Here is a 23,540-nt window from a genome sequence, read left to right as displayed (position 1 = left end):
GCGGCAGGGGGGCATGGCTGGCTGCGGTTTCTACGCATGCCTCCCCGGGCGCGCCGGCCCCCTTCTGGAAGCCGCATCCCACCTCCTGGGAGCCGCTCCACCCGCCCCGACGCGCTTGCAGCCGCTCCAGGCGTGCCGCGGTCGCCACGCCTGCCGCGCTCCGCCACAGCACGCGAGCACGACCCCCGTTTTCGGCACGACAGCGGCCCGGAGCGCCCACATTCGGCCCTCCCGGCCAGCCATTGCCCCACGCCGCGCTGCCCCAGGGCGCCCCGCGACTCGGACCAAAAGTCTTTCTCTCCCTCGAGAGGGAGCAAGTGGCCGGCCTGGGGCCTGCATCCCGGCAGGCCAGGCCAGGCCCCAGCCCCCCAGACCGACCCGGCGGTGCTGGCCTGCCTGCCTGCCTGCCTTGGTGCAGGAGGCGCCCAAGCGTCGGCGGCTGGACGAGTACGACCAGGAGTACGACAAGGGCCGCACCAAGAAGGTGCGCGGCAAGCGTGGAGATGGCAGCGGCAGCAATGAAGGCCGTGGCGTGGGCCCCGACTTGGATGCAGCCTGGCGTCAGCAGCAGCGCGAGGGTGCGCAGACGGAGCTGCGTGGCAACCGCAAGCGACGCTCCGCACAGAGCCATCACGAGCAGCAGCAGCAGTTTGGCGGCCCTGCCAGCCGGCACGGCGGCACGCGGGGCGGCAGCGGCGGCCGAGGCCGAGGCCGGATGTCCCCAAGAAGATAAAGCGTTTCATTCAGCCGTGCGCAAATGGTGTCTCTGTACATGTTCATTTGCAACCCGCGTTAATTCCGCACAAAGCAAGACAGAATTGTACATTGCTGACAGCATGCCACGCGCCAAATGCCTTGCTCACTGAAACCCCGAGGCGCCGTTTCCCCGCACCACTGGGCTTATCACACACAGTCAGGACGCCACGATGCGCCTCCTCAGTTTGCTCAGCGCAGGCGTGTTTCTGGTGGCGCTGGCCATAGCGCTTGCCCAGAACAACGGGCTAGTGCAGCCGGGCCAGCTGCGGGACCTGTTGCAACCCTCAGTGGCCGCCGCCGTGGACCGCCTGCGCACCCTTCCGCTGCTGCACTCCTTGCTGCCTGAGTTGCAAGCCGGCTGCAGCTGCGGGGTGAGTGTGGCCAAGGATGGCAGTAAGCAGGGTTGCAGCGTTCACGCACACCAGGATGTTGCACTTTTGTATCAAGCGTGCGTTGGCAATAATGGCGGTGATACAGGGGGCCCAACCCGGAGCGTGCCTGCTGGCCCCACACTTCACACCTTCAACCCAGGTTAGCCCCATGCCATGGCGCTGGCTGCAGAACATCACCGATGCCGCCAGCGAGGAGGCAGCCTGCAATCTGGCCGGCAACGTGACAGACTGCTGTGAGCGCCGGATACGTAACCCAGATGCTGCTGAACACAATTGGGCAAGCTTGCCACCCTAGGCACGGGTGGCCTGGCCAATGGCATTCGTGGGCAAGCTTGCCGCCCTGCGCATGGGTGGCCTGGCCCATTCCCCTGCCTCCTAGCTGTGCCTTCCAGCCCGCGCGTTGCCTGCGCCGCCCTGCCCCACCCTGCCTGGCCAGGCTGCACATACGCTGCTGTGGAGCGAGTAAACCGGGATGAGGTGAAGCCGCTGATTGAGGAGCTGGTCAAGACACCCTTCTTCCGCTACTTCAAGGTCAGGTGGAAGGCAGTGTGGCTGGCGCAGGTGGAGGAGTGTGGACAGGGCGGGTTGGGGGGCTGCCTCATCAACAGCTTATTGTGAAAGGCGCCCCACAATCGCAACTCACTTTTTTTCTTGATCCGTCCCGCATTACCTTCTCCCTGCCTCTGACAGGTGGACTTGTATTGCGAGTGCCCGCTTTGGCCCGATGACGGCATGTGCTCACTGAGGGATTGCTCTGTGTGCGAATGTGAGGAACAAGAGGTTCCAGAGCCCTGGCGCAAGGCAGAGGCGGTGGAGGGCTGCGACAGTAAGTAACCACGACGGGCTGCAGGGCTGGGTTGGTTGCTATGGTAGCGAGGGCTGCGATTGCATCTTGATGCCTGTTGCTGCCGTTCACTCTGCGGCCGATCTGTCGTTGCCTACCCTGTGGCCTATACTGCTTGCACATATCAAGTTTGTGTCTGCACCTGGTGTGAGGCTCTTTCACCCCCCCCACCTGCCCTTCCCCCGCCTTGCTGTCACCCCTTGCAGGCGTGCAGCTGGAAAGCAACGTGGACCGGACCCTGGCCCCACATGTCAAGGCCAGCCTGCTTAGCGTTCGGGACTGGCGCGGGTACCGCAACCCTTGGATGCCCGAGGGAGGTGGGTGTGCGTTGCTTGCACGGTGGTTAGCATGCAGCAGATGATGAATGAAGCATTGGTGCAGTGTGGGGATACGGTTTCAATCCATCAATCTACTGCTCCTCCTGCTCTTCACTCCAAATTCTTCTTCCCATCTCATTTCTCATATATTTTTGCGCAGATGAAAAGGTTGAGTTCAGCTATATTAACCTTTTGCGCAACTCGGAGCGGTACACAGGTATGCACTGCATCGATTGGCGCATGCTGCTGCGCACCAGCCTCGACCGCCCATTCTCCCACATGTTGAGCCACATTTGGAGACTCAATCCGAGCAGGGTACAAGGGGGAGCACGCCGCCCGCGTCTGGGGTGCCATCTACACCCAGGACATGTTCAAGGGAATCAACACACCCAGCACGCCGCCTGAGCAGCGTGTGTTCTACAGGTTATTTTGTTGTGTTGAAGCCCTTCAGATTTTGCCAACTGCGCAGCACTTGGCCAATGCTGTGAACACACACTTGCTCCTTGCATCCGCCTTGCCGCAAGCCGCACTGCAGGCTCATCAGCGGCATGCATTCCTCCATCACTGCCCACGTGGTCAATGACTACCTCATTGACGAGGCCACTCAGACCTGGGGCCCTAACCTGGAGATGTTTAAGTGGCGGCTGGGCATCCCAGAGGTCAAGGACAGGTGTGAGCGCACCTGTGTGCCATGTCTGTTCTGAGCTCAGCATGCTGCTGCTGTGACGCATGTTGTGAGCATGTCGACCATTGCAACTACAAAGCGGTCCAAGGTTGCCCTTCCCACTTACCTGCCCATTTGCAGGGTTGAAAACCTGTACTTCTCCTACCTCTTTATGTTGCGCGCCGCCATGAAAGCAGCCCCCATCCTGGGAGCTACAGACTATGACACTGGCAACCCCACGGAGGATGCGCATACCCGCGATCTCATGCATAGGTGTTGAGTAGGGGAGAGGCCAGGGGGAAGGGTTACTACGGCATTGCACTTGCTGGTGCCAGTGGGGCCCTTGGTGATAGCTGTATTGACAGCCACTGCTGTTATGCATTGAAGTGGTTGGGCTTTCGATGCGATATAAAAAGCAGCGGCTTCGACCATCCAGCAGCCCAGTACCCCCCACGCCACCTTTTCACTGCGCTGTGCAGGTTGCTGAACAGTGAGACGCTGCAGACGGCGTGCCCCATTCCGTTCGATGAGGGGCGCCTGTGGAAGGGGGCGAACAGTGAGGCGCTAAAGCAGCAGCTGCAGGTACGACAATTGTGTCGCACTGCCGGCAGCCGGCTTGTGGCAAGCATGGTGGCAAGGGACCGCGCTGCCTTGCCATTTAGAACTCTTGTCGCATACTTTCTTGTCTGTGTGCAGACCACTTTCCACAACATCACGCACATCATGGATTGCGTAGGGTGTGAGAAGTGCAAAATGTGGGCCAAGCTGCAGCTCCTGGGCATCGCCACCTCCCTCAAGATCCTGTTCTCCGCAGAAGACTGTGGTGGCGGCACGGGTGACATTGCAGGTGGGTGTTTCGGGTATTGCTTCGCAAGCAACCTCTCAGCTCATAGCCAGTGCCCCAACCCTGCCTTACATGATGCCCCCTGCTTCAATGCCCTTGTCCTGCTTCTCAGGCCTGGTGCTGGAGCGCAACGAAGTTATTTCGCTGTTCAACACGCTGGAGCGGCTGGCGGCAGGGGTCGAGGTGGTGCGCGACTTGAGCTTGCAGCTCAGCAGGTGTGTGGGCGGCGCATTGGAATGGGGCACTGTGGCAGTTGCATCTTTGTTGAATGATCTGAATCAGGAGGGCACCAAAACTGCTACTCTGGCTGGGCACTACTGCAGCAACGGCAAGCACCCCAACGGACTAGGCGCGATCCAAGAGGTGGCCGGCCCGCTGCCGGAAAAGCTGCGAACCACTTGAGTCAATCCAGAGGTTCCCGACGTTCGGCACTCCACATGCCGATTATTGATCTCGTGTGCTGGTTCTGGCGCTAAACCGGACACTCCCAAGTTACCTCGTTCATTCTTGTCCTTATGCTTGATTTAAACCTCCTGAAACTTTTGCAGCAACTCACTCACACTCACACACCATGGGCGTACACGCTGGCTGGTGCGCTGCAATTCTTGTTTACCTGTGCCATTGCCCGCAGCGCAGCCAGTGCCGCACCTGCCGGTGCTGCGATGCTAAGGGCCAGCAGCAAATGCACAGCCCATCAGGAAGGTGAAAGGGAGAAGCTGATGAAGGATGAAAACGAAATGCAAGTGTCTAGCTGCCAAATGTTGCTCCCAGACACAGTAGGCATTTCAGAAGGGCAGGCTGGCCATCTGCATGGCTGCTGCCTCGCGCTGGTCAGCGGGCATGAGGTCCAGAAACTGTTGCAGCTTGACCTGCAATAAGCAGACGGCAGGAGTCAGCTCTGCTGGTCATTCCCCAAAAGCATTTCCTACCCACCTGTGCCGCCTTGGCTGAGTTGAGGCTGAATAAAATGTACCGTGCAGAGACAGCGCCATCCCGCGGGGCTCCCCGCATTGACTCGAAGTACTGCACAGTGCCACAAGCAAGTGGAATGGACGCGCACGAGTTTCAGTGAGATGAGCTCGGCGGGCGCAGAATGCTTGTGTACAGCCACCAGAGATGAGAGGCTCACCTTGTCATAATCGATAGACTAAATGTGGCAGGGGACAGGGAAGGGAGGCAAGGAGGCAGGGCAGGGTGAGGCAAAATGCAAGCTCCAGGTGGCCAGGGAAGGCAAGGGGGCAGAAGCAGGTGATGCGGGCCACTTGCCCCACCAGTGTTGCAAATACATCCCCACGGAACAACAAACACACAATCCACGCATAATCCAATGCACCTGCACATACTCATACACGTCCCGCCCAATGGCCTCTGCCGTTGCAACGTCCCTCGGGGTGGTCAAGCCTGCATGTGGGCAGCCAGCACATGCTGCATCAGGCGGCCTGAGGAGTAGCAGCAAACCGGCAAACAACATGCTCACATGCCGCAGCGTCACGTAGGTTCTGCTGCAGGTTGTTGGGTGGACCCAGGATGCGGTCAAGGAGGGGCCTCAGCGCCACAACGCTCGACCCCTCGGGCACAAGCTGCTCCACCTCCGCTAGCAACTGCTGTGACCTGCTCCCGGAAGAGCGAGGGGGGGACGCAAACAAGTTGTTCGTGCAGGGACGGTGTCCCTCTTGTGCATGTGGAGGCTTGCCGTCAAAAACATCCCCGCAGGCTTAGGCAGAGATTCATCTGACAACACACCTGAGCAGCGGCACCAGGTAGAAAAAAAGCGGCTTGCTGGGCTTGCCGAGTTGCAGCTGCTGCGTAGGAACCAGTGCAAAGGCACAAAGCGCCGCTGTGCCCAGCAGCCCTAGCAGCAGGCGTCTCTGCATGAGGGCAGTGCAGCGGCAGAGGGGAGCAGCGCGGTGGCAGAGGGGAGCAGGGAAGTGTAATGGCGGCCCTCACGCCACCATCTACACAAAATACTCACTTTGACAACATCCAGCTCTTCTGCATTAGATTCTGGCTCGTTCTCCTGCGGCATGTCGCTCTCCGACAACCATGACAGCTGTTGGTTCTCCAGGGAAAATAGCGTTTCACGGCGCAGGTCACCGCCATCGATGCGTGCGGCAGGCTTGGCAACATCTGCATCCTGTAGGCCTCCCTCCTCGCCTTCCTCCGCACTGGCCTGCAATAGTGCTGGCACGGGTGAGGCGGCACCTTGCCTACCACCCGCCTGCCGCTGGCGGCATTGCTGTTCCCGTCACTATGGCACCTCACAGCACAGCCTGAACTCACAGCCTGGACTCACAGCCTGAACTCACAGCCTGCACAGCGGCCAGGGCCGACTTGAGCCGTTGAGCCTCCTCCTCTGCAATTCTAAGCCTCGCAAGCAGGTCTTCAGAGACAGCAGGGGTGTCTCCACCCTCTTTGGCCCTGATTTGACGCACACGAGAGCACCTCCTGCGGCCCGCAGCCCGCAGGGGCGCTGCGGGCCGAACCGCTCTTGATGCGCGGATGGAAGACATGGAGGAAATCATAAAGACGTGGCCGGCGGCGAAGGCAAAAGTTTAGGCTGTAATGCCCAGCGCGGAAAAAACGTCCTGGGCATCCTTGCACAGGTTTTGTTGGCTGAGGTGCGAGAGATCAGGCGTTCTGCTGGGCTGAGAACTGACGGCGCCCGCGCTGGGCGAGTCTGGCCCCTGCCACACAACTGCCGCAGGTGGAGAGGCCACAATGGTGTTCTGCCCTGTATGTGGTACGCCTGAACAAAAACAATTATCATGTGTCCGCTGAGAGCTGTCGCAGGTCAGATTCAATCTCCGTCTGCATCCCACGCTGCCGCAGCGGGGCGGCCCCCACCTGGGCTGCTAACCGCCTGTATACTATTTCGTCGCCAGCTGATCTAAGAGGGCCATCAGGTCGTCCACACCAGCATCCGTCTCCTGCACTGCCTCCTGGCGCAATGCCTCTGCATCCATGCCGTCGCTCAACGGCATGCTGAACTGCACACCATCTGGCAATGCCTGCTGCTGCTGCTGCATCAGAGGAGCTGCTACCGTGGCGGCGGGCAGCATGTAAGCCTTGCCATCGTCTGGCACCACTTCAATCCCCCAGTCGTTGTCCTCATGTACCGCTACTGCAGTGGCTGCCGCCGCAGCCGCCTCTTCTGCGTTGGCGGCTGCAGCCGCTGCCTCGCGCTCCGCTGCGCCTGCCGCCCATTCTGCCTGCCGCTTGTGGCACAGCGGGTTGGAGCAGCTGGGGTTGGCCTTGATGTGCATCGTGGGAAAGAAGTCTTTGAGGCTGCTATACCCCAGGTACTGTGTGACCTGCATTGGGCAGACGGGGTAAAGGCTGGAACGGCACGCCGACACATGTGTCACACAGGAAAGACTGCCGCCAAAGGATGGATACCTGGGCCAGCAGGGGCCGCTCTGGCCCAGCGTCCATGTTGCCTACTGCCTGTCCATCCACCTCCACACAGACCGCCCCGTGCGGTAACCCACACACACCTGCCCAAAGTTCAGCAGATACTTCAAGGTGTTTTGCACCAGCAGCCCAGCAATGATGCCCATGGTGGTGGGCAGCGAGGCAGCGCACACGCCCTCCCGCTTCAACGTCCGCTCATCAATGCCTGGGCACAAGGTAAAAGCAGGCGAGGGGAATGGGCTGAGCGGCAGTGTGATTTTGCAGCTTGGTTGAGGAACCCACAGAAGCAGGCGTAAGTGCTGTGCCCCCAATTGCTGCATCCCAACAACAGTATAGCAACACCCACCAGACAAGGACACCCGACATCAAACAGGCTCACCCGAGGCTACCACCAGCGGTGGCACGCAAGCAAAGCAGGCGGTCTGCCCGGGAGCCACCACCTGGATGTGCCCAGAAACCGCGTCCTCGCTCACCCCAGACTCCATCCACGTTTGCCCCAGCTCCAGGCACACCTGTTGTTTCAGGGGACATGCAGACAGGTGGCACAAGAATGGCATAAAGAGAGTACAAAAGGTGCTAACCATGGTTCAGCCTCGCAAATGCAAATTTATCGCATTCGCATCCCCTGCATCCATCTAAGCCCAAACGCACTTTCTGTTTATCACCTCCACTGCCCCACCACGCCATAGAGCCACCTGATTGATCGTCATGCGTGCCTCGTAGTTGTCCACGCAGCTCAGCACCAAATCCACCCTGGACTCCGTGCCAGCACTACCAGGGGTGGTCAAGGAGGCCTTGAAGGCATCAAACCCGTCCAACGTGGTGATGTTCATGGTATAGCTCTCCAGCGCCACGTCAGGATTGATGCCCGACAGAGTCTGCGGTCCACCGCAGTTTGGGGCCACGAGGAGTTGCTGCAAGGTGGGGCCCCCATCCGAAGCAGGCAAGAGCCGCCCTCCATTTGTCCAGCCGCCCCACCTGCGCAGCCGCGTCAGTCTTGGTCATGCCACATTGCTCGGGGCGAAAGAACAGGCGGTTCATGTTGGCCAGCTCCACTTTGTCATAGTCGTACATGAGCAGGTGGCCCACTCCGCACCGCGTCAGCATCTCCGCCGCCACGCTGCCCACGCCGCCCATACCCACCACCGCGACCTGCAGATTGCGACAGCACAGGCGGGCATGCGCGGAAGTGGCATGCGGTTGTGGAATGCAACGGGGTTTGCTGCGTCGCTTGGAAGGATGCAGTGGCTGGTGAGGCGAGGGAGCAGGCGGGGACACCACCAACCAGCCCACCCTCGTAACACTGCGCCCAGTCCCCGCCACCACAGGCCGCACCGTCTTGCTGCGAATCTTCTCGTAGTCCTTGACGATGCCCATGCGCTGCAAAGCCATGAGGCGGCTGTATGGGTTGGAGTCGACCACTTCGCTGCTCATTTTGTCGACGCGCGGCCGCGATGCCACCCCTTGCTGTGCCGCCGGCATCTGCAGCCAGCCAGGGAGAGGGGCAACGGCATGACCTGCAGCAGCAGTGGGCGGCACCTTGCCCAGCAACAGCGGAGACGGCAACGACGCGGAACCGCACCGGGCCACCTGCAGCTGAGCCACCTGCAGCTGAGCCGTCGCTGCCATACGCTACCCAGGCCTTCGGGGCCCGGCACCTTCTCCCAACCTGTTCAAGAGCTTGGAGGTGGAGGAGAGGACTTACCCTTGCGCGGCTTGCCCCCTGCCCACGGCAAAATTGTCTTCAGAGCTCGGAGGTAGGTGAAACAGCGATTCGATCAAATTGGAAGACGATGAAGAGCCCCTCGCGAGAGACCTCTGGCTTTTACCTTCCCTCAGGAATTGGAATTCCTTGTTGGCTATTTGGAATTATTATTACTCGGTGCAGGTCCATCTGAACGCGCCGTGGCCATTCCAAATTGGAATCCAATTATCCTATGGCACAATAGCCTTCAAACACCCCCTGAGAGAGCCGTTTCCCGCTTGCAATAATTGCTGGGTAATTAGTGGAGCCGTCTTGAGGCGGTCAGCGGGCCGCCTCGCTCACTCCGGCACCATCGCATGGGCGGAGAGCCAGCCGCCTCCCAGCCCCGTTCCCGCTGCTTCAGAGCGACTCAGACGTCATAGAGGCTGGGCTACGCCCGCTGATTGAGCCTCCCCGCGCCCCCAAGCCCAGCCCTGATCACCGACTCTGCGGGAACTGCTTCGCCTAGCTCTCCCCGAGGGGGCATTGCACCAAACAACGGAGAAATGGGCGGGGAGGCCGGAATTCAGCGAGCGGGGAGAGTGCTGGGCTGTGCAGGGCCCGCGTCTGCCCTCCCCCACCGTGAGCCATTGCGCCCGGGGAGTGGCTCAAAATGCTCAAATCACATGTGTGAGCGCTGAGCCAAAAAGCAAAAGGGACATGCGCCCGGGACGGGATGGCCAGAGGTGATGTATAGTGCCTTCAAGACCTACGAAATGGGGTGCACGAAATGGGGTCACAACAGGCTCGCATGCTCACAACAGGGCTCTCATGATAGAAGAATAGAGGTGCAACATCCCCTCCACTCGCTCTTGATGTACAGAGTAGCTGATAATGGGTGGGGTTGTTTGCTAAGAAGGCGCCGACGCTGATGAGCGCTTAATGGCTCATGCAGCGCTTGATGTAGCACTGCAGCTGGGTGCATCAGGCTGCCTCGTTTATGGCATCCAGCAACGGAACTGCACAATGGGTGCTCCCCTTGACGCTCTTCTCCAGCAGGCTGCAGAGGGCAAACGGCTGCAAGATGAGGCGACATAGAACCAAAGAAAGCAGCAGATCACAGCAAACAGACTGTAGGCCGCGCAAAACCGCAGAACAGCAGGTCACCTGGCCTGCGCCAGCGAGCCCAGCGACCCTGAAGAGCCCAGGGAGCCGTGGCGATCGTCATAGTTGTACAGGCAGTCGGCGGAGCCGGCGCGCAGCATGCGCACAAACTGTGGGGGGGAAGAGAGGAAGGAGCTGCACATGAGATCGACTCGACAGCCTGCCTGTGACGAGCCAGCCAGCAAACCGGCACAGCTGTAAATCACCAGACCGTTGCAATGAACACTGGAGAATCGAGAGGCACCCACCTGGCGGAAGGACATTCCATCACGGACACTGTCACCTGCGCTGCCGCTGCTGTGCACACTGCTGTCGTCGCCATGCATGTTGCCGCTGGCGCGGGTGCTGCGGTGAAGGGAGCCCTCCGAGCGACGTGCTGCCTCGTGCAGCGCATGTCTCACGGCGGCCTCCACCTGCACGCAAAGCCACTCCCGCCTCCCAATCAGCCTCAGGCAACCACTTTCAAGGGCGCATCCAGCGCTGTGCAGCAAAAGGAGCAGGCAATCCCTTTCGCCCCTGCCCACCTCGTCCTTGGGCAGCTTGTTGCACAGCGATGTTACCATCTCCCGGCTGCTGATGATGCCGTCGCCGTCCAGGTCCAGGTCTGTGGCGAGCGGGGAAGGAAGAATCTATGACTCGACAAAAAGCTCTGCCAGGTAGCAGCAGGCAGCACGGGCTTCATGCTCAGAGCGAGATCGCGCACCTTGGAATGCCCGCTGCACGCACTTGAGCCACCGCTCTGTATGGCCTTGCTGCAGCACGCGCCAATCAATTTGGGAGGCCGCCACTTGGATCTTGGCCACCTTGCCTGCATGCATCCATAGGAACAGTGTTGCCGCTTGGTGGAAAGGCAGACAAGCACAATTCGACATGTTCGCCCGACATCAAGACCAATTGTAAAATTGCAGTTTACACCTGCCTGTGTTTCCGGGGTCCAACTGGTCCAGCAGTCGCTCCAGCTCCTCGGGCGACAGCCGATAACCTACATCAGGGCAGAGAACAGAAGCGTTTTTAAAACGTGCGAGGGCACTCTTTAACTTGGGAACGAGCTCAAAAACGGTTCCCATGCTACCCACCCAGCTCCTCCAGCCCGTCAGCCACCTCCTCGCGGTCCACCAGGCTTTTGTCAGTCATGCTTAGGTGCTCGTACAGGTAGACCAGTGGGGAGGCCTGCAAGCAGTTGACAGTGGAAGCATCTGGTAGTGAGGGCGCCAAAGCACACATGCGGAGTTCTGTGGCCGATCTTTGCAGGCCGTAAGTATATGCGAAGCTGGCCTTGTCCCATGCAGCAGCTAGCATGCCTGCGGGTCTGCGATGATTGGCATGGCACCCCGCCCAATGGGCACCGCACGCTCCGGCGCCCCGGGCCCCTCCCGTATCAGCTCTTCTGCAAATCAGCCAAAATGGAAGAATTTTGGGAAGCGAAATGAAGAAACATGATAAACACAGACTGGTGACAGCCATGCAACACCTGTAATCATGTCCAGCACACTTCTCTTGAACGCGCTCCCCTGGCTATAGCGCTGCATTCAGGGATAGCAGACCAAATAAGAGGAAAAAAAGAGAAGGTCGGTCAGCCGGAATGATGGGTGTGACGAGCTGATGCAGTGCGCATAACCCACAGGTGGCAACGGCCTAGCAGGCAACCTTGGCAACCAGTGAGCCCAACCCCATCCCACCTCAATAACACACACCTGGATGCGGCGCACCACCCCGAATGCCAGCTTCTTGCCCTTCCCGCGCTCGCTGGTGCCGGGGCCCTGGAGCCATGGATGATGCAGGGCTTGGCGCGCAGTGGGACGCTGCGTGTGGTCCTGCAGGCATTGGGTGGGTGGCGCGATGGGTGGGCAGGATGGCATGATTGTGAACAACGCATCAGCAGCCATCACAACATGGACTGCACCTTGTTCAGCAGCATCTTCACAAAGTCCTTGGCTTCCTCGCTGATCCCTTCCCAGTGGCTATGCATCAGATCCAGGTCATCAGCCAGGATGCTCCGCCTGCAGTGCAGGTGATAATGTGCAGCATGCAGGGTCAACTCAACGCACCAGGAGCTACATGCGTGCGGCTGCACGTTGGCGACTGCCTGCTGAAACACCCAGCCGCCCTCCGGAACTCAGACCCTGCCGATGGGCTCTTTGCCACTTCCCAGCTCGCTCACCAGACTTTGGACAGGGAGGGGGCAAAGGGGTTGGAGCGGTCGTCAAAAGGGAAGCGGCCGGTGAGGAGCTGGTGGGCCATGACGCCTGCAGCCCAGATGTCAGAGGCGGGGTACACCTCGCTGCGCAGCGCCTCTGGAGCCATGAACCTACAGGTTGGGCAAGCAGGTTGGGCAAAGGTTGGGCAGGCAGGTGAGGGGAGGCCTTGATATGCAGGAGTTGCAAAGAATCTCACAGGGCCCTTCTGGCCATAACCACTCACCAGGGCGTGCCCTCCAGCCCCAGGTCTGTGCGCGGCAGCTTGTCCTCCTCAAAGAACTCTGCCAGCCCGAAGTCGATCGCCTTCAGGCGGGCGGCGGCGTCGCCAGAGGCCAGCAGAAAGTTGCCTGCACTCCAGCACGGCCACCAAATAAGGTGCAGATGCACAGAAGTACACGCAGACGTAGCTGCCGCAGTTCTGCAGTCGCCGCCACCTAACCACTTGCAAGCCAGCTCCATTCAAACCGGCGCAGCCCCTTTCACCTGGCTTGATGTCGCGGTGCAGGATGTTCTGTGAGTGGCACTGGGCCAGCGTGCGCAGCACAGCTCGCATGTATGAAGCCACGGTGCGCTCTGCATGCCAGTTAGCGCGCACGCTGATATGTACAATGTGTACACAAGATGTTGAGACATGTCCCCAAACCCCCGCAAACACGCAGCAAACAATGCACCTGAATAATTTGTCTCCCCAATGCGGTGGTGCAGCTCGCCGCCACTGCAATAATCAAGTACAATGTGTACCATCAATTCGTCCTCATACACATCTTGTAGCGCCGCCACGTTGAGGCAGCCCCGCAGCCGACGCAGCACCTCAACCTCTCGCTTGACCGCCTCGGCATGCCTGGCGCGTTTGCTGCATGTAGGCAGGCAGGCATAACCCAGACACTTGTGTGTAAGCGGCCAACAACCATGGGCGGCAGAGGCGGTGACAATTCCACTCAACCCGAACAGCCAACACAAAACATATGCCAACAACGCAGCAGAGCCACCTACAAAAAAACGATTGCTAGCACTCACGTGTCGGAGATCTTGGGGTCGGTAAGGACTTTCGGAATGGACTTGAGGGCAAACTCATTGCCTGTGGCCAGCTCCTCCACCACCCGCACGACTCCATTGCCGCCGCGCGCAAGCTCCCTGAGCACACGGTACTCTCTCTCGAGGCCCCGCTGGTAGCCCAAGTTGTGGGACGGGTCTTCCCGCGGCATCTCCTCGAGTTCATGCTGCTCCCGCCCAGCGGCAACACATCCGCCACTCTTGCAATCCAGCGGACCGTCGCCGCCCGGCCGGTCCAGCACCGCGCCCGTCGCCGCCGCGACCTGCGCCGCGGCTCGGCCCTCCTTGCCGTGTGCGGAGGAGGCGGGGCCCTTGTTCCAGCGCGGGATAACGGTGCGTATACGGCTCCAGCCCTTGGCGGTCTCGGCCGCCATAGAAGGCACTTAGCGGAGCGCGGCTTTGAGTCACAGGAATAGTTCGATGTCTCGCAATATCGTCGCTCTCCACTTCACCACGCAAGTGTCGAAGTCTAAAGAACTCCACTTCACCACGCAAGTGTCGGAAGTCTAAAGAAGAAGATGACGAAGAAGGAAGAAGGAAGAAGGAAGAAGAAGAAGGAAGAAGAATGACAAAAGTGGGTGAGGGGGGAAATGCGCCGCAGCGCTTTAAGGCGGACAGGGCGCCGAAACCCTGTGGCAGTCGATGCCGCGTTGCACTCCAGAATTCACATTGTCAATTCACATCGCTCTCAGCTGCTGCCACCGCCACTCCAGCCAATGCCAAATGCGTCGCCTAAGCTTTGCACCATCGTGGATTGCACCACGCCCGGCTTGCTTGCGTCAGCAGCACCGCCGCCCTTCCTCTGTTTCCATTCAGGAGAGGCATCGCTGTGCAGCCGCTGCACCGGCTGGGGCCCCGCGCCATAGTTGTAGCTGATGCCGTCTGGCCGCCCGAAGGGCCCCGCAGAGGAGGGGCGAGCCATAGGCCTCCTGGTGGGCCCTACTGCAGCGGCCACTGCGGGCTGACTGAGGTGGTGGAAGGTCTGTAGATCCAGCGACGGAGGTCCAGCGCCTGCTACCTGCCACCCAAACTTGGGCTGCCTCTGAGGTGGAGGCCTGCTACCGGTGCCGCTGGGTGCGTGTCTGCCATGCGTGGCCACGGCATCTGCAGCAATCAAGGTACGCAGGGAGGCAAGGGGTGAGCCAAGCAGCAGTGACAACAGGCGAAAGCAACGACACGTGCCCAGAGGGGAACTCAGGATTGCTCCAGCAGCAGCAGCGGCTGCGTCTCACCATCCACCCAATCGTCGTCATCACTCCAGCCCTCCTCCTTGCGCTGCCGCTTGGTCTGGGCTGCCTCCCCCTCCTGCCAGGTTCCGCAACACCAGCCGGAGCAAGCATGCAATCATCTGTTCTGACATTCCCGCGCAGCAGCAATGATTGCACACCATGCAACACAAGACGGGAGGCACGCACCCAAGCGGGGCTGGGCATGCCTGCCACCCATCATCCGCCCACCTGCTTCCCAAATATGTTGGTGGTGTCCAGGCGGAACTCATCCACCTGGTGCATGCCTTGCAGCACCCCAGGGGTGAAGGCATCAGCCTGCTGGATGGCAGCCACGATGGCGGGCCCATAGTGGCGTTTCATGCTGTTGCTCATGCCCGTGATGTCGAGCGCCATAAATGCATCCAAATTGCGGGGGCCGACAACCGCAATCTGCAGTGGGGGGAAGGTGGGGACACGAGCAGTCAACAGTCAGGCAGCAGGTAAGAAACAGGCCGTGTCTGGCACGCCAAAGGTATGGGTCCATGTGGTGCACACATGTGTGGTGCATGAAGAAAGCGATGCAGTGCAGTGCCCAGCACAGTGCGCTGCAGCAGAGGGTGCTCGGGCCCACCTTGGCCTGGACAGCCGTGGCTAAGGGGCCACGCGACAGGCTGCGCAGTCCGCCAGCTGCCGCATTCAGCTGGTGCAAGGCCGAGCGAATGACTGCAGCCCGCTGCCGAACCTCATCGTCTTCCTCATCCTCGCATAAGTCGATGGGGTCCTCTGGCTGCCACTCTGGCTCACCACCTCCACAGAATGGCTCTGCCAAAGCCGCTGCGGCTGCAGATTGTCCTGCGGCTGCCGCATCAGCGAAAGCCTTCTTGGCAGCACCGGCACCATTGCGCCCCGCACGGCTCTTGCTGCCATCGCCACCAGACCCAGCCCTCTGCGCTACGTACATCTTCATCTTCAGCTGGCCGGACAACAGGGACGCAGCCGCCATTTCGTTCACCTGCCCAGGCAATGGATGGAGGCAGCCAGTCAATCACAGTTACAGAGGCACTCAGTGCCACATACATGCAGCAGCAGAGCTGGGGTCTTTGGCATCAAGCAGGCCACCAGCGGCACAGCCTGGTCACAGATTGCTCACTAACTCACCGCCAGGGTGGACACCACCGCCAGGTGCATCTCTGGCCGGTGAGTCTGCTCCAGGAGTATTCCCTGAACAACCATGCGCCGCACCAGCCGCTCCGCCTCGCCATTGTTGCGACAGAAGGCCTTGCCAATACCGTGCACAGCGACGCTGCCGTGGCCCATCTTGCGCACTCCCACGGTGTTGTTGCCCCGGAAGACATCCACCACGTGGCTCAAAGAGGCGCTGCCGATGCACCGAATCACCTCCACCACTGCAGAACACACTGAGGCGGGCACTGAGCCCCAAATGGATGCACGCCAGAGAGACGTACGGCGATGCAGGTAGCCTAGAGTGGAGGAGAACATTAGGAGCGCCGAGCTGCCTCTGCACATAACGCGCAACACAAATGTGTTGCACCTTTTTTGGCTGCTTCTGACACATCCGTCTGCACAAGGCTCTGCCCCGCAGTGGCGTTGCAGTTGTCGCAGGTGCCATTGCACTGTGCACGAGTGAAGCTGCCCTCCCCAAAGTGGCTCAGCATCAGCACGCGGCGGCACTCCACCTGCTCCTCGCAGTAATTCACCTATACGGGCAAACGGGGGTTGTGTATGTGGAGGCCGCTTGGCAGAAATTGAGCAGCCAGCTCCGTGCTGTGCTCCCCTCCCTTCACCTGCTTCCCCTTCCTTCAATTTTTCTGCCCAGGCTCACCATGGCATTGAGAGATTCCATGTTAGAGCGGATCTGCTCATCTGGCGCATTGTTTTCCTGCGCCGAGGTGCGAATCATGTGGCGTGACTTGGCAGCATCCCCATAAGTGTAGTAGAGGATGCAGGAGGCCTTGCGCCCATCACGCCCAGCCCGCCCGCTCTCCTGTAGGTGCAGCCAGTCAGCAGGGTCGGTCAGCGCTGGGCAGGTTGCGCTCCCGCACTGCACATTGCTCCGCCAGCTTGGCAGCAGAATACAAAGACATCGCACTGGCTGCAAACTGCCAATGGCCACAGTTGGATTTGGCAAAAGCGCAGCCTTCCAGCTACCCGCTTGCCTGCAGGTAGCCCTCTAACGATTTGGGCAGCGAGTAGTGGAGCACGAACCGCACATCACATTTGTTGATGCCTACACCCGAAACAAAGGCAGCTTGTGGCATTCAGGATTGGATCAGGGGCGGCAGGCCACAGAATGGAGATATGTCCAACAGATTCCAAATCTCTAGCCTTCTGGCTCAAAGCAGATATCTTGAAAGTGTGAAAGAGCTGGAGGCAGGACAAGTCCTATGCCTAACCGTTCGCATCCCTATCATCAGAAAGGATCAAATGCGCGTCCGATCCCAAGCGCTATCAGCACACACTCACAAGAAAGCAACACCGGGATGCCCGCTGAGAAACCTAGAATCCGGCCACATGCCGGCAATCAATGCCATTGTGCGCAGCACCCACCCATGCCAAAAGCTATCGTAGCTACGATGATGGGGACATCGCCATTAGTCCACTCTGCTTGCACCGCCTCGCGTTCCTCGGGCAACAAGCTGGCATGGTAGTGCCTGTGGCAGGCAGTGCACACGATGCAATCAGCAGGCATGCTGAAGCCAGTCTCAGCAATGCACAGGTGGTGCGCAGGTGCCATAGAAGGCCAGGTCCGACGCGCTGCTTACTTAACGCGCCGGCGGCCATTATACAGTGGATAGATTGCATCTGCCAGCTTGGCCTCCAAGTCATCTGCCACGCGCTCGCACTCGGCGCGCGAAAGGCAGTACACAATTCCACACTGCAGGACAGGGCAGGCGAAGCTGGGCATGGAAACAAGCAGCTCCCTGGCATGGCATCCACGTCTGGGTGCCGGCACACAGTGGCGATCTGGCGCTTGTCAGGCATGGCAGTGCGCCTGGGCACAAAACAACCACAAACAGCCAAATCGTTGGCGGCGCCAAACCTGCACTACCCAAGAGCGCTTGTTGTTTGGCTGCACTTTCTTCAAAAAATTCTGTAGAATCAGCTCTGCCATCTCGTCCACGCACCCCTTCTTCTTCCGCCGCACCTCATACCTGCCCACCCAAGGGGCAAGGCGGATGATGCAGATAACGGGCAGGCTGGGGACATGTTATGCCTAAATGCCAATGGCACGGTAATGGGAAGCAGAAGGAGGCGACCGCCCGCCACTCTGCCACGCACCTGAGGTTGGGACGGTTGAAAGAGTTCTTGAACACAAGGCAGCGGTTGATGCCCAGCTGGGCAACCACATCATGCTGCACGCGTTCTGTGGCAGTGGCGGTCAGCGCCAGCAGCGGCACTGAAGGGAAGCGCTGCTTGAACAAGGAGAGGCGAGTGTAGTCCTTGCGGAAGTCTGCAGAAACAGGCAAATCAGGCTAAACAAGGGATGCAGGTGCCTGCTGCCTCCTGTTGCTGTCTTGTCGTAACCAGCCGGCCAAGGCAACCGTCCTTGAGGATTCTGGCTCGGGCAGCGCACCATGGCCCCACTGACTGACACAGTGTGCCTCGTCAATGACCACTCGAGCCAGCAGGCCACGCCGATGCAGACTGTCCAGGGTGCTCTGCAGCTTGCCAGATGCTGACAGCTTCTCGGGGGTGATGAACAGCACCTGCCAACAGCGCAACACAGCGGAAAAAAAATCAGCTGGCTCAGTTCAGCGCCCCAGCTGCGAGCATGCCCTGCACGGAACAACGTCACCAGAGGAGCGCAGCATGATCTCGCGCAGCACTGCTTGCCTTGCAGCCGTCGGGCTCGTGAAGGCTGCTGTACACGCGGGCCTGCTGCTTCCAGTCCATGGAACCGCCCACAAAGGCTGCGGGGATGCCGAGCACAGTCAGATGGTGCACTTGGTCTTGAATGAGAGAGACGAGAGGGGACACCACAATCGTGACGCCCTTGGAGAGCAACGCTGGCAGTTGATAGCATAAGCTCTTGCCTCCACCTGAACAGGGCGGCGTGTAGATGGGGCGAGAAGAGGCAGCACGGGTGTTTCAATGTGCAGTACAATTAAACCGCACTTATGGTCAGGCCCAGATGAGTAAATTGTTGCCCTGCCCTTTGGCCTGCCTCACCGCACCTGTAGGCATGAGCACAAACACATCTTTATTGGAGAGCGTGGAGTTCATAATGCCCAGCTGGTTGTGGCGGAAGTCACGGTTGCCAAAGGCCTCGCGGTTGCGCACACGAAGCTCATCACTCCATGCAAAGGTTTCTTGGCGCCACCTGTGACGGGGATACAAATGTCTCCATGTGGATGTGTCGGGATGCGCTCCGCTATACATAGGTTGGTTACGGCCACACGGAGGTATGAGGCAGGCACACCTGCTCCAAATCATGAAGGTCACTGGCCCACTCACTGTGGGTCGTTGGTGGCGTCCTCCCGCTCTGCCGCCACAATTTGCAGCACCGCTCGGTCAGCTTCCCACAAGGGGTGTGGTGGGACAGCGTCATAGCTGCCGCCAGCACCGCCATTGCCCCACTGCTGCTGCTGGGGTGGAGGAGGAGCGTCCCGTTGGCCCCCACCACGTGCCTGCTGGCACCATAGGGGGCCATGTGCACCTTCCCCAACCCCTATGTTGTGCTGCTGCGGCGGCGGCGGCGGCTTCCACCGAGGTGCCAATGCCACCACACCCTGCGCCTGCGTGATAGCGGGGCCTGCTGTGGCAACTGCTGGCAGCTGAGCCGCCTCTAAAAGCTGCTTCAGCCCCCGTAGGCGCTTCACTTCCTGCTGCAGTTCCTGCAGCTGGTGCCCTTCGGCATCGGCCATCTGCATCGCAGCATCAGCCACCTTGCGGGTGATTTCATCCAAGTGCTGCTGGCGGTGCGTGCAGCCAGCAAGGGGCACGCCGTGGCTGCACAGCGGCCCGCCGCTGCTGCACCCCAATGAAACTGGGTGCTGGATGGAGGCAGTCGCCGGTACTTGACCAGGCTCGCTCGCTCGCCAGCCTGCCTGTTGCTGCTGCGGAATGCTGGAGCTGGGTACGGTCAGGCGCTGTGTGACTTGCAGTGACGGACGCAGTGGGCCGGCTGCGGCTGCCTGCAGCACCATGCTGTCCACATCTATGGCCCCGAAGAAAGCATCATCGTCCTCTTCGCCCTCGGCACCCCATGCTTGCTGTGCTCCGCTGCTGCCAGCAGCACCGATGTGGAGTCTATCGTCAGTCGCCTGGCCTGCTGTGCTGCTGGGTGCCAAAAGTCCCGGGACAGCCAGCCCCACCTGGCCGCTGGCTGGCTGCAGTTGCAGCGGCGGCTTCTGTTGCGGCTGTAGCAGGGCCGGCGGTTGTGCTGGCTGCAGGGGCTGCGCCTGCTGGCGGGGCAGCACCTTGAGCATCAGCAGCTTGAAGGCATTTTCCGTCTCTGCTGCGAGCGCCGCCGTTGTTGTGAATCTATATGGTCCGGGGAACCTGCATCCAGCGTTAGCTCGGCAGAGCGGCGGGAGCGGCGGTTGGCGGCAGAGCGGTGGAGGTGGACGAGGGACGAGAATGGGGCCCCGCCAGACCTGTTGAGGTGAGGCAGCGCATACACGAAGCCCAAGAGGGCCGCCCCGAGAGGAGCAGCAGCCTCCGACATCCAACACGAACCAGGTTTGAAAGTAGCGAGCAGTTCTGCAGGCCGAAGGGCGGAATAGAGCCGGGGAGGGGAGGTGCGCGCCAGATTTTCAGCGCCCTGCAGTGGTGTACTGCTTTCGATTCGAGCTAGCAGCATATAAGCCCTTATGGGCTCATATGAACATGTCAAGGCCCCAACATGTTCAAGGCCTGGGGCGTTGCCACGCATTGCTTCACCTCCGCGGCTCTGCCCCCAACAGTCGCAAGGACTTCGAGACTTGTGCAGCGGCTGCAACCTTGCAGAGCCGCCAGCAGCAGCGGCGGCGAGCGCGGCGGCAGCCAAGGGCATGTTGCACCGCCCGATGTGCGGGAGCTGGCGCGCATGGCACACATTTCCGTGACTGACGAAGAGGTGAGTGTTGTCCGTGGCAGCACGCTTGCAAGGCAAAAACAGATGGCCAGGCCTTCCAGGGGGACCCTTCCCCCCCACCCCCCCCCCACACACCCCGCCGCACGTGCCCTGTGTAGGTGGCGGACTGGGGACCCAAGCTAGAGAGCATCGTGGAGTGGTTTGGTCAGCTGCAGGGTGTGGATGTTGAGGGCGTGCCGCCCGCGCTTCGGGCTGATGTGGAGGCGCAGAGCACGCTGCGCGCCGATCAAGTGCGGCAGCCTCAGGGCGGGACAGATTTGGTGCAGCAGGCACCCGATCGGGAAGGCCCCTTTGTGCGAGTGCCAAAAATTAGGACAGCTGCAGAATAGGTAAACCAATAAACAATGGATGATACAAGGTAACGGATGGCGCGCTGTGACCAATGCAACCACTGATATAGGCTGGCAGAGCGGCAGTCGCACGCTGGGGCGCCGGCCAGCCTGTGGCCTGGGCACATCCCCCCCGAGTCACAGCTTTAGCATCTTTGAGGAACGCTCCGGCTGGCTCTGCAAATTCGGGCAGTTTTGGACCCGCCAAAGAGCCCACCGCATCTACCCAGGAGCTCACCCACACTGCCACCAGAAGACAGCTGTGCACGCCCAGTTTGGTGGAGATGGTGGGGCACTACTTCAAGGGGGCTGGGATCACCCCTTGCTGCACATATGAGGTGTAAGCGGCATGGCCGCAGCTCATGACATGGTTGATGCCCACAAGGTGGGTCTGGGTGCCAGAACCTTGTATTCCACGACACGACTGGCGACACGACTGGCGACCGCACAGCGCGCGACTGGCGCGCTGTGACCGCACGCTGCCAACACAGCGGCGCATCTGCCAGCTAGCCCACGTCTGTCTTCTTCTTCTTCTTTCGGCTCACGACATTCAGTCACCCGTGTTTGGTCACATCTTCTTCTTCTTCTTCGTGTCAGGTACTTGAACGCGAGCAAGGCTATGCAGTGAACGCGAGGTGGTGAACGCGGGCAAGGCACAGTACTCGAGTCCCGAGGGTGACCGACGCAAGAAGGTACTGAAGGAGGGTGAGGGGAAGGTGAAGGGGGCTCTACTGCCGGGACGTCACCCTGCGCGCTCTCTAATCTTGCACTCGGCCGAATCCTGCACTTCCATTAAGCTTGCAAGTGTCTGGTCGACTGAAGTGTCTGGTGCGCCGCCCAGCGGTACACCGGCCGCCGCCCGCTCGCGGTGTCGACGAGCTGCAACTATCCCGCCCCCTCCCCAATTCCCCCAATCAACAGCAGATTTTTGTCTGGCATGGCAGACATGGCTCAGCTTGTGGCGCTGCACCATCAGCTTAGAGAGCTGCTGCCGGAGCTGATCCAAGTGGAGAGCTTTTTGGAGGCCTCGCTCGCCCTCGACGAACACAGTACCGTGTCCCCGCTTCTTCGACAGCGTATACATCAGTGCCGCGCGGCTATCGCGCTGTTGCAGGCACAGCCCCAGGGGGAGGAGGCGATGCATCTCATGCGGGCCAAGCCGTTTATTGAAGACAGCGTAGCCACCCTCCGGGAGCACCAGGTACGCACGAGGTACGCGTTGTGCAAGGACACAGCTTGCCCAACACCTGAAAATTTGGTCCCCTGCTCCAGAGCCTTCTTGAGGTGCTGACGAAGCCGGGGGAGCTGCAGCAGGAGCAGCCCAGCGCAGGCACAACGGAGAGAGCTTGGCGGGAGTATGGTGTGGTGGTGGGTCCACGATTGGCACCGCTGAAACATGCCTCGGCCAATGCGGGCCTCGTGCCAGTTGTGCAGTTGGCAGGGCCTGGCCAGCTGCAGCACCAGCCGCATCATCCGGCCCCCCTTGGCATGGCGTTGTTGTTGCAGCAGCAGATGGCCGCATTGGAGGGCGTGCAGCAGCAGGGCCCCATGGCGCCGCCCAGGGCTGCACCGCCGCCGGTTGTGGGCTCACAGCTGGCGGTTGATGCAGATGGCCTCCCCTTATGCACTTCAGTCGAAATGCTGCCGGTGCTTCCCTCCATTGGTGGCCTGCCCACACTGAGCCAGCTCATCGATGAGCCATCAGCAATGATGACGTCACTCAGCCTCACGGCCACGCTGCACCAGGCACCGCCAGGGACCGGCACAGCGCCGTCTGGTGTTACCGGCACTTTCCCAGCGCCGATTGAGGCGGGCGCGCCACGTGGCATGCAGCATACAGCTGCGCATCAGGACCAAGGGCAGCATCCAGCGGCAGGCGCAGCCCGGGCCCAGGAGCAGCACCCGCTGCCACCCGCCAGCAGCAATTATCAACCATCGCTGTTCTCGGCGCTGCAGCCTTCAAGCGCATTCGCAACAGGCCAGCCAGCAAGCGCCCAGCTGGCTGCCGCGCAACGCGCCACTGCTGGAGCTCCGCCATCGCAAACGGTGCTCTCTCCAGCCAGCAGCGGTGATCAGACATCTTCATGCAGCGGCAATCTGTCCTACCGACGGGTCTCCTTTGCGCCGCTGCACCCGCCTGCACCACGCAGCAACAGCTTGGAAGAAGGCCCCAACATGCCATTCCTTGTACAGCCTCCGCCGCCCGCAGCAGCTGCAGCAGCAGGGGCACCTGTCAGCACAGCGCTTGCAGCAGCGCTAGCACAACCAGCCGGTGGACGGGCGGCGCCAACGCTGCCAGCACCAGTGCCGGTCCCAGCAATGCAGCCGACGCATGTGGCAGTGGTGCAGGCAGGTACGGCTGTGCGCATTGCGCAGTCTGCCGGACCGCCAGCTCCAAAGCCTGACACAGCCGCCGACCCGCAGCAATGCACCACAGCCACGGCACGAGGCCCAGTTGCTTTTGTGTCTGTCCACCAGCTGCCCGCCCAGGAGGTTAGCGAAGGAGGGGCGGTGGCTGGCCTGTATTGTGTGTATTGTCAGCAATGCTGGCTGGGCAGCTCGCTGGGAGGTGTGGCCAG

The 23,540-nt window shown here is 60.6% G+C and overlaps 8 protein-coding genes across 8 annotated transcripts in view; 3 read left to right on the top strand and 5 right to left on the bottom strand.

Annotated features, from left to right (window-relative positions):
* The window catches only part of CHLNCDRAFT_139325 (hypothetical protein), a gene marked incomplete at both ends in the record, with an annotated part of 4,618 nt that extends 3,885 nt beyond the window's left edge, over positions 1-733 (top strand). The window contains one exon of the mRNA XM_005844196.1: positions 419-733. Coding sequence (XP_005844258.1) covers positions 419-733 — 315 coding nt within the window. The remainder of the gene's footprint in view (positions 1-418) is intronic.
* Positions 734-1,586: 853 nt separating this feature from the next.
* CHLNCDRAFT_26991 (hypothetical protein) lies at positions 1,587-4,219 on the top strand (the record flags this gene model as incomplete). Its single annotated transcript, XM_005844195.1, has 10 exons — positions 1,587-1,679; positions 1,839-1,974; positions 2,199-2,315; positions 2,470-2,526; positions 2,621-2,732; positions 2,845-2,979; positions 3,115-3,246; positions 3,453-3,555; positions 3,670-3,808; positions 3,930-4,219. Coding segments are annotated over 10 exons (1,314 nt in total), but the record flags the coding sequence as incomplete, so codon positions are not given.
* Positions 4,220-4,602: 383 nt separating this feature from the next.
* CHLNCDRAFT_139323 (hypothetical protein) lies at positions 4,603-5,843 on the bottom strand (the record flags this gene model as incomplete). The annotated part of the gene is made up of 6 exons (XM_005844115.1): positions 4,603-4,686; positions 4,751-4,840; positions 5,151-5,218; positions 5,295-5,428; positions 5,561-5,685; positions 5,790-5,843. 6 exons carry the CDS (start codon positions 5,841-5,843, stop codon positions 4,603-4,605), a joined length of 555 nt encoding a protein of 184 aa, XP_005844177.1.
* A 940-nt stretch (positions 5,844-6,783) lies between these two features.
* Positions 6,784-8,662, bottom strand: CHLNCDRAFT_9288 (hypothetical protein; the record flags this gene model as incomplete). The annotated part of the gene is made up of 6 exons (XM_005844114.1): positions 6,784-7,128; positions 7,312-7,433; positions 7,608-7,740; positions 7,924-8,106; positions 8,207-8,380; positions 8,564-8,662. Coding segments are annotated over 6 exons (1,056 nt in total), but the record flags the coding sequence as incomplete, so codon positions are not given.
* Positions 8,663-9,578: 916 nt separating this feature from the next.
* On the bottom strand, positions 9,579-13,057 carry CHLNCDRAFT_32668 (hypothetical protein). The gene is made up of 15 exons (XM_005844113.1): positions 12,946-13,057; positions 12,758-12,847; positions 12,498-12,621; positions 12,250-12,384; positions 11,980-12,070; positions 11,771-11,890; positions 11,548-11,599; positions 11,378-11,463; positions 11,153-11,246; positions 10,996-11,058; positions 10,780-10,884; positions 10,601-10,680; positions 10,325-10,489; positions 10,080-10,186; positions 9,579-9,972 (listed from the first exon to the last, which is right to left on the bottom strand). The coding sequence occupies exons 1-15, from the start codon at positions 13,016-13,018 to the stop codon at positions 9,897-9,899; spliced, it is 1,461 nt and encodes a 486-aa protein (XP_005844175.1). The 5' UTR covers positions 13,019-13,057; the 3' UTR covers positions 9,579-9,896.
* Positions 13,058-15,418: 2,361 nt separating this feature from the next.
* CHLNCDRAFT_36987 (hypothetical protein) lies at positions 15,419-18,936 on the bottom strand (the record flags this gene model as incomplete). Its single annotated transcript, XM_005844112.1, has 12 exons — positions 15,419-15,547; positions 15,694-15,941; positions 16,088-16,253; positions 16,379-16,535; positions 16,705-16,783; positions 17,104-17,207; positions 17,343-17,431; positions 17,633-17,708; positions 17,836-18,007; positions 18,131-18,302; positions 18,427-18,596; positions 18,732-18,936. Coding segments are annotated over 12 exons (1,767 nt in total), but the record flags the coding sequence as incomplete, so codon positions are not given.
* A 935-nt stretch (positions 18,937-19,871) lies between these two features.
* On the bottom strand, positions 19,872-20,269 carry CHLNCDRAFT_58996 (expressed protein; the record flags this gene model as incomplete). The annotated part of the gene is made up of 2 exons (XM_005844111.1): positions 20,154-20,269; positions 19,872-20,058 (listed from the first exon to the last, which is right to left on the bottom strand). Coding segments are annotated over exons 1-2 (258 nt in total), but the record flags the coding sequence as incomplete, so codon positions are not given.
* Positions 20,270-20,551: 282 nt separating this feature from the next.
* On the top strand, positions 20,552-20,943 carry CHLNCDRAFT_15467 (hypothetical protein; the record flags this gene model as incomplete). The annotated part of the gene is made up of 2 exons (XM_005844194.1): positions 20,552-20,614; positions 20,731-20,943. Coding segments are annotated over 2 exons (276 nt in total), but the record flags the coding sequence as incomplete, so codon positions are not given.
* Positions 20,944-23,540: the final 2,597 nt, after the last annotated feature.

Source organism: Chlorella variabilis (assembly GCF_000147415.1).
Source record: "Chlorella variabilis unplaced genomic scaffold CHLNCscaffold_24, whole genome shotgun sequence".
NCBI classification, from domain to species: domain Eukaryota; kingdom Viridiplantae; phylum Chlorophyta; class Trebouxiophyceae; order Chlorellales; family Chlorellaceae; genus Chlorella; species Chlorella variabilis.
The sequence above is the reverse complement of the archived record's forward strand: the minus strand, read 5'-3'. Positions and strand labels throughout refer to the sequence as shown.

What these genes read in the sequence shown, in the direction of transcription:
- CHLNCDRAFT_32668 (XM_005844113.1), bottom strand. Translation starts at nt 13,018, where the DNA reads ATGGTACACATTGTACTTGATTATTGCAGTGGCGGCGAGCTGCACCAC. An exon ending in CAATCATCGCAGACCCGCAG is followed by an intron (nt 11,247 to 11,377) that starts GCATGCTAGCTG and finishes AACTGCTTGCAG; the next exon opens with GCCTCCCCACTGGTCTACCT. An exon ending in ATGGAATGTCCTTCCGCCAG is followed by an intron (nt 10,187 to 10,324) that starts GTGGGTGCCTCT and finishes TCCCCCCCACAG; the next exon opens with TTTGTGCGCATGCTGCGCGC.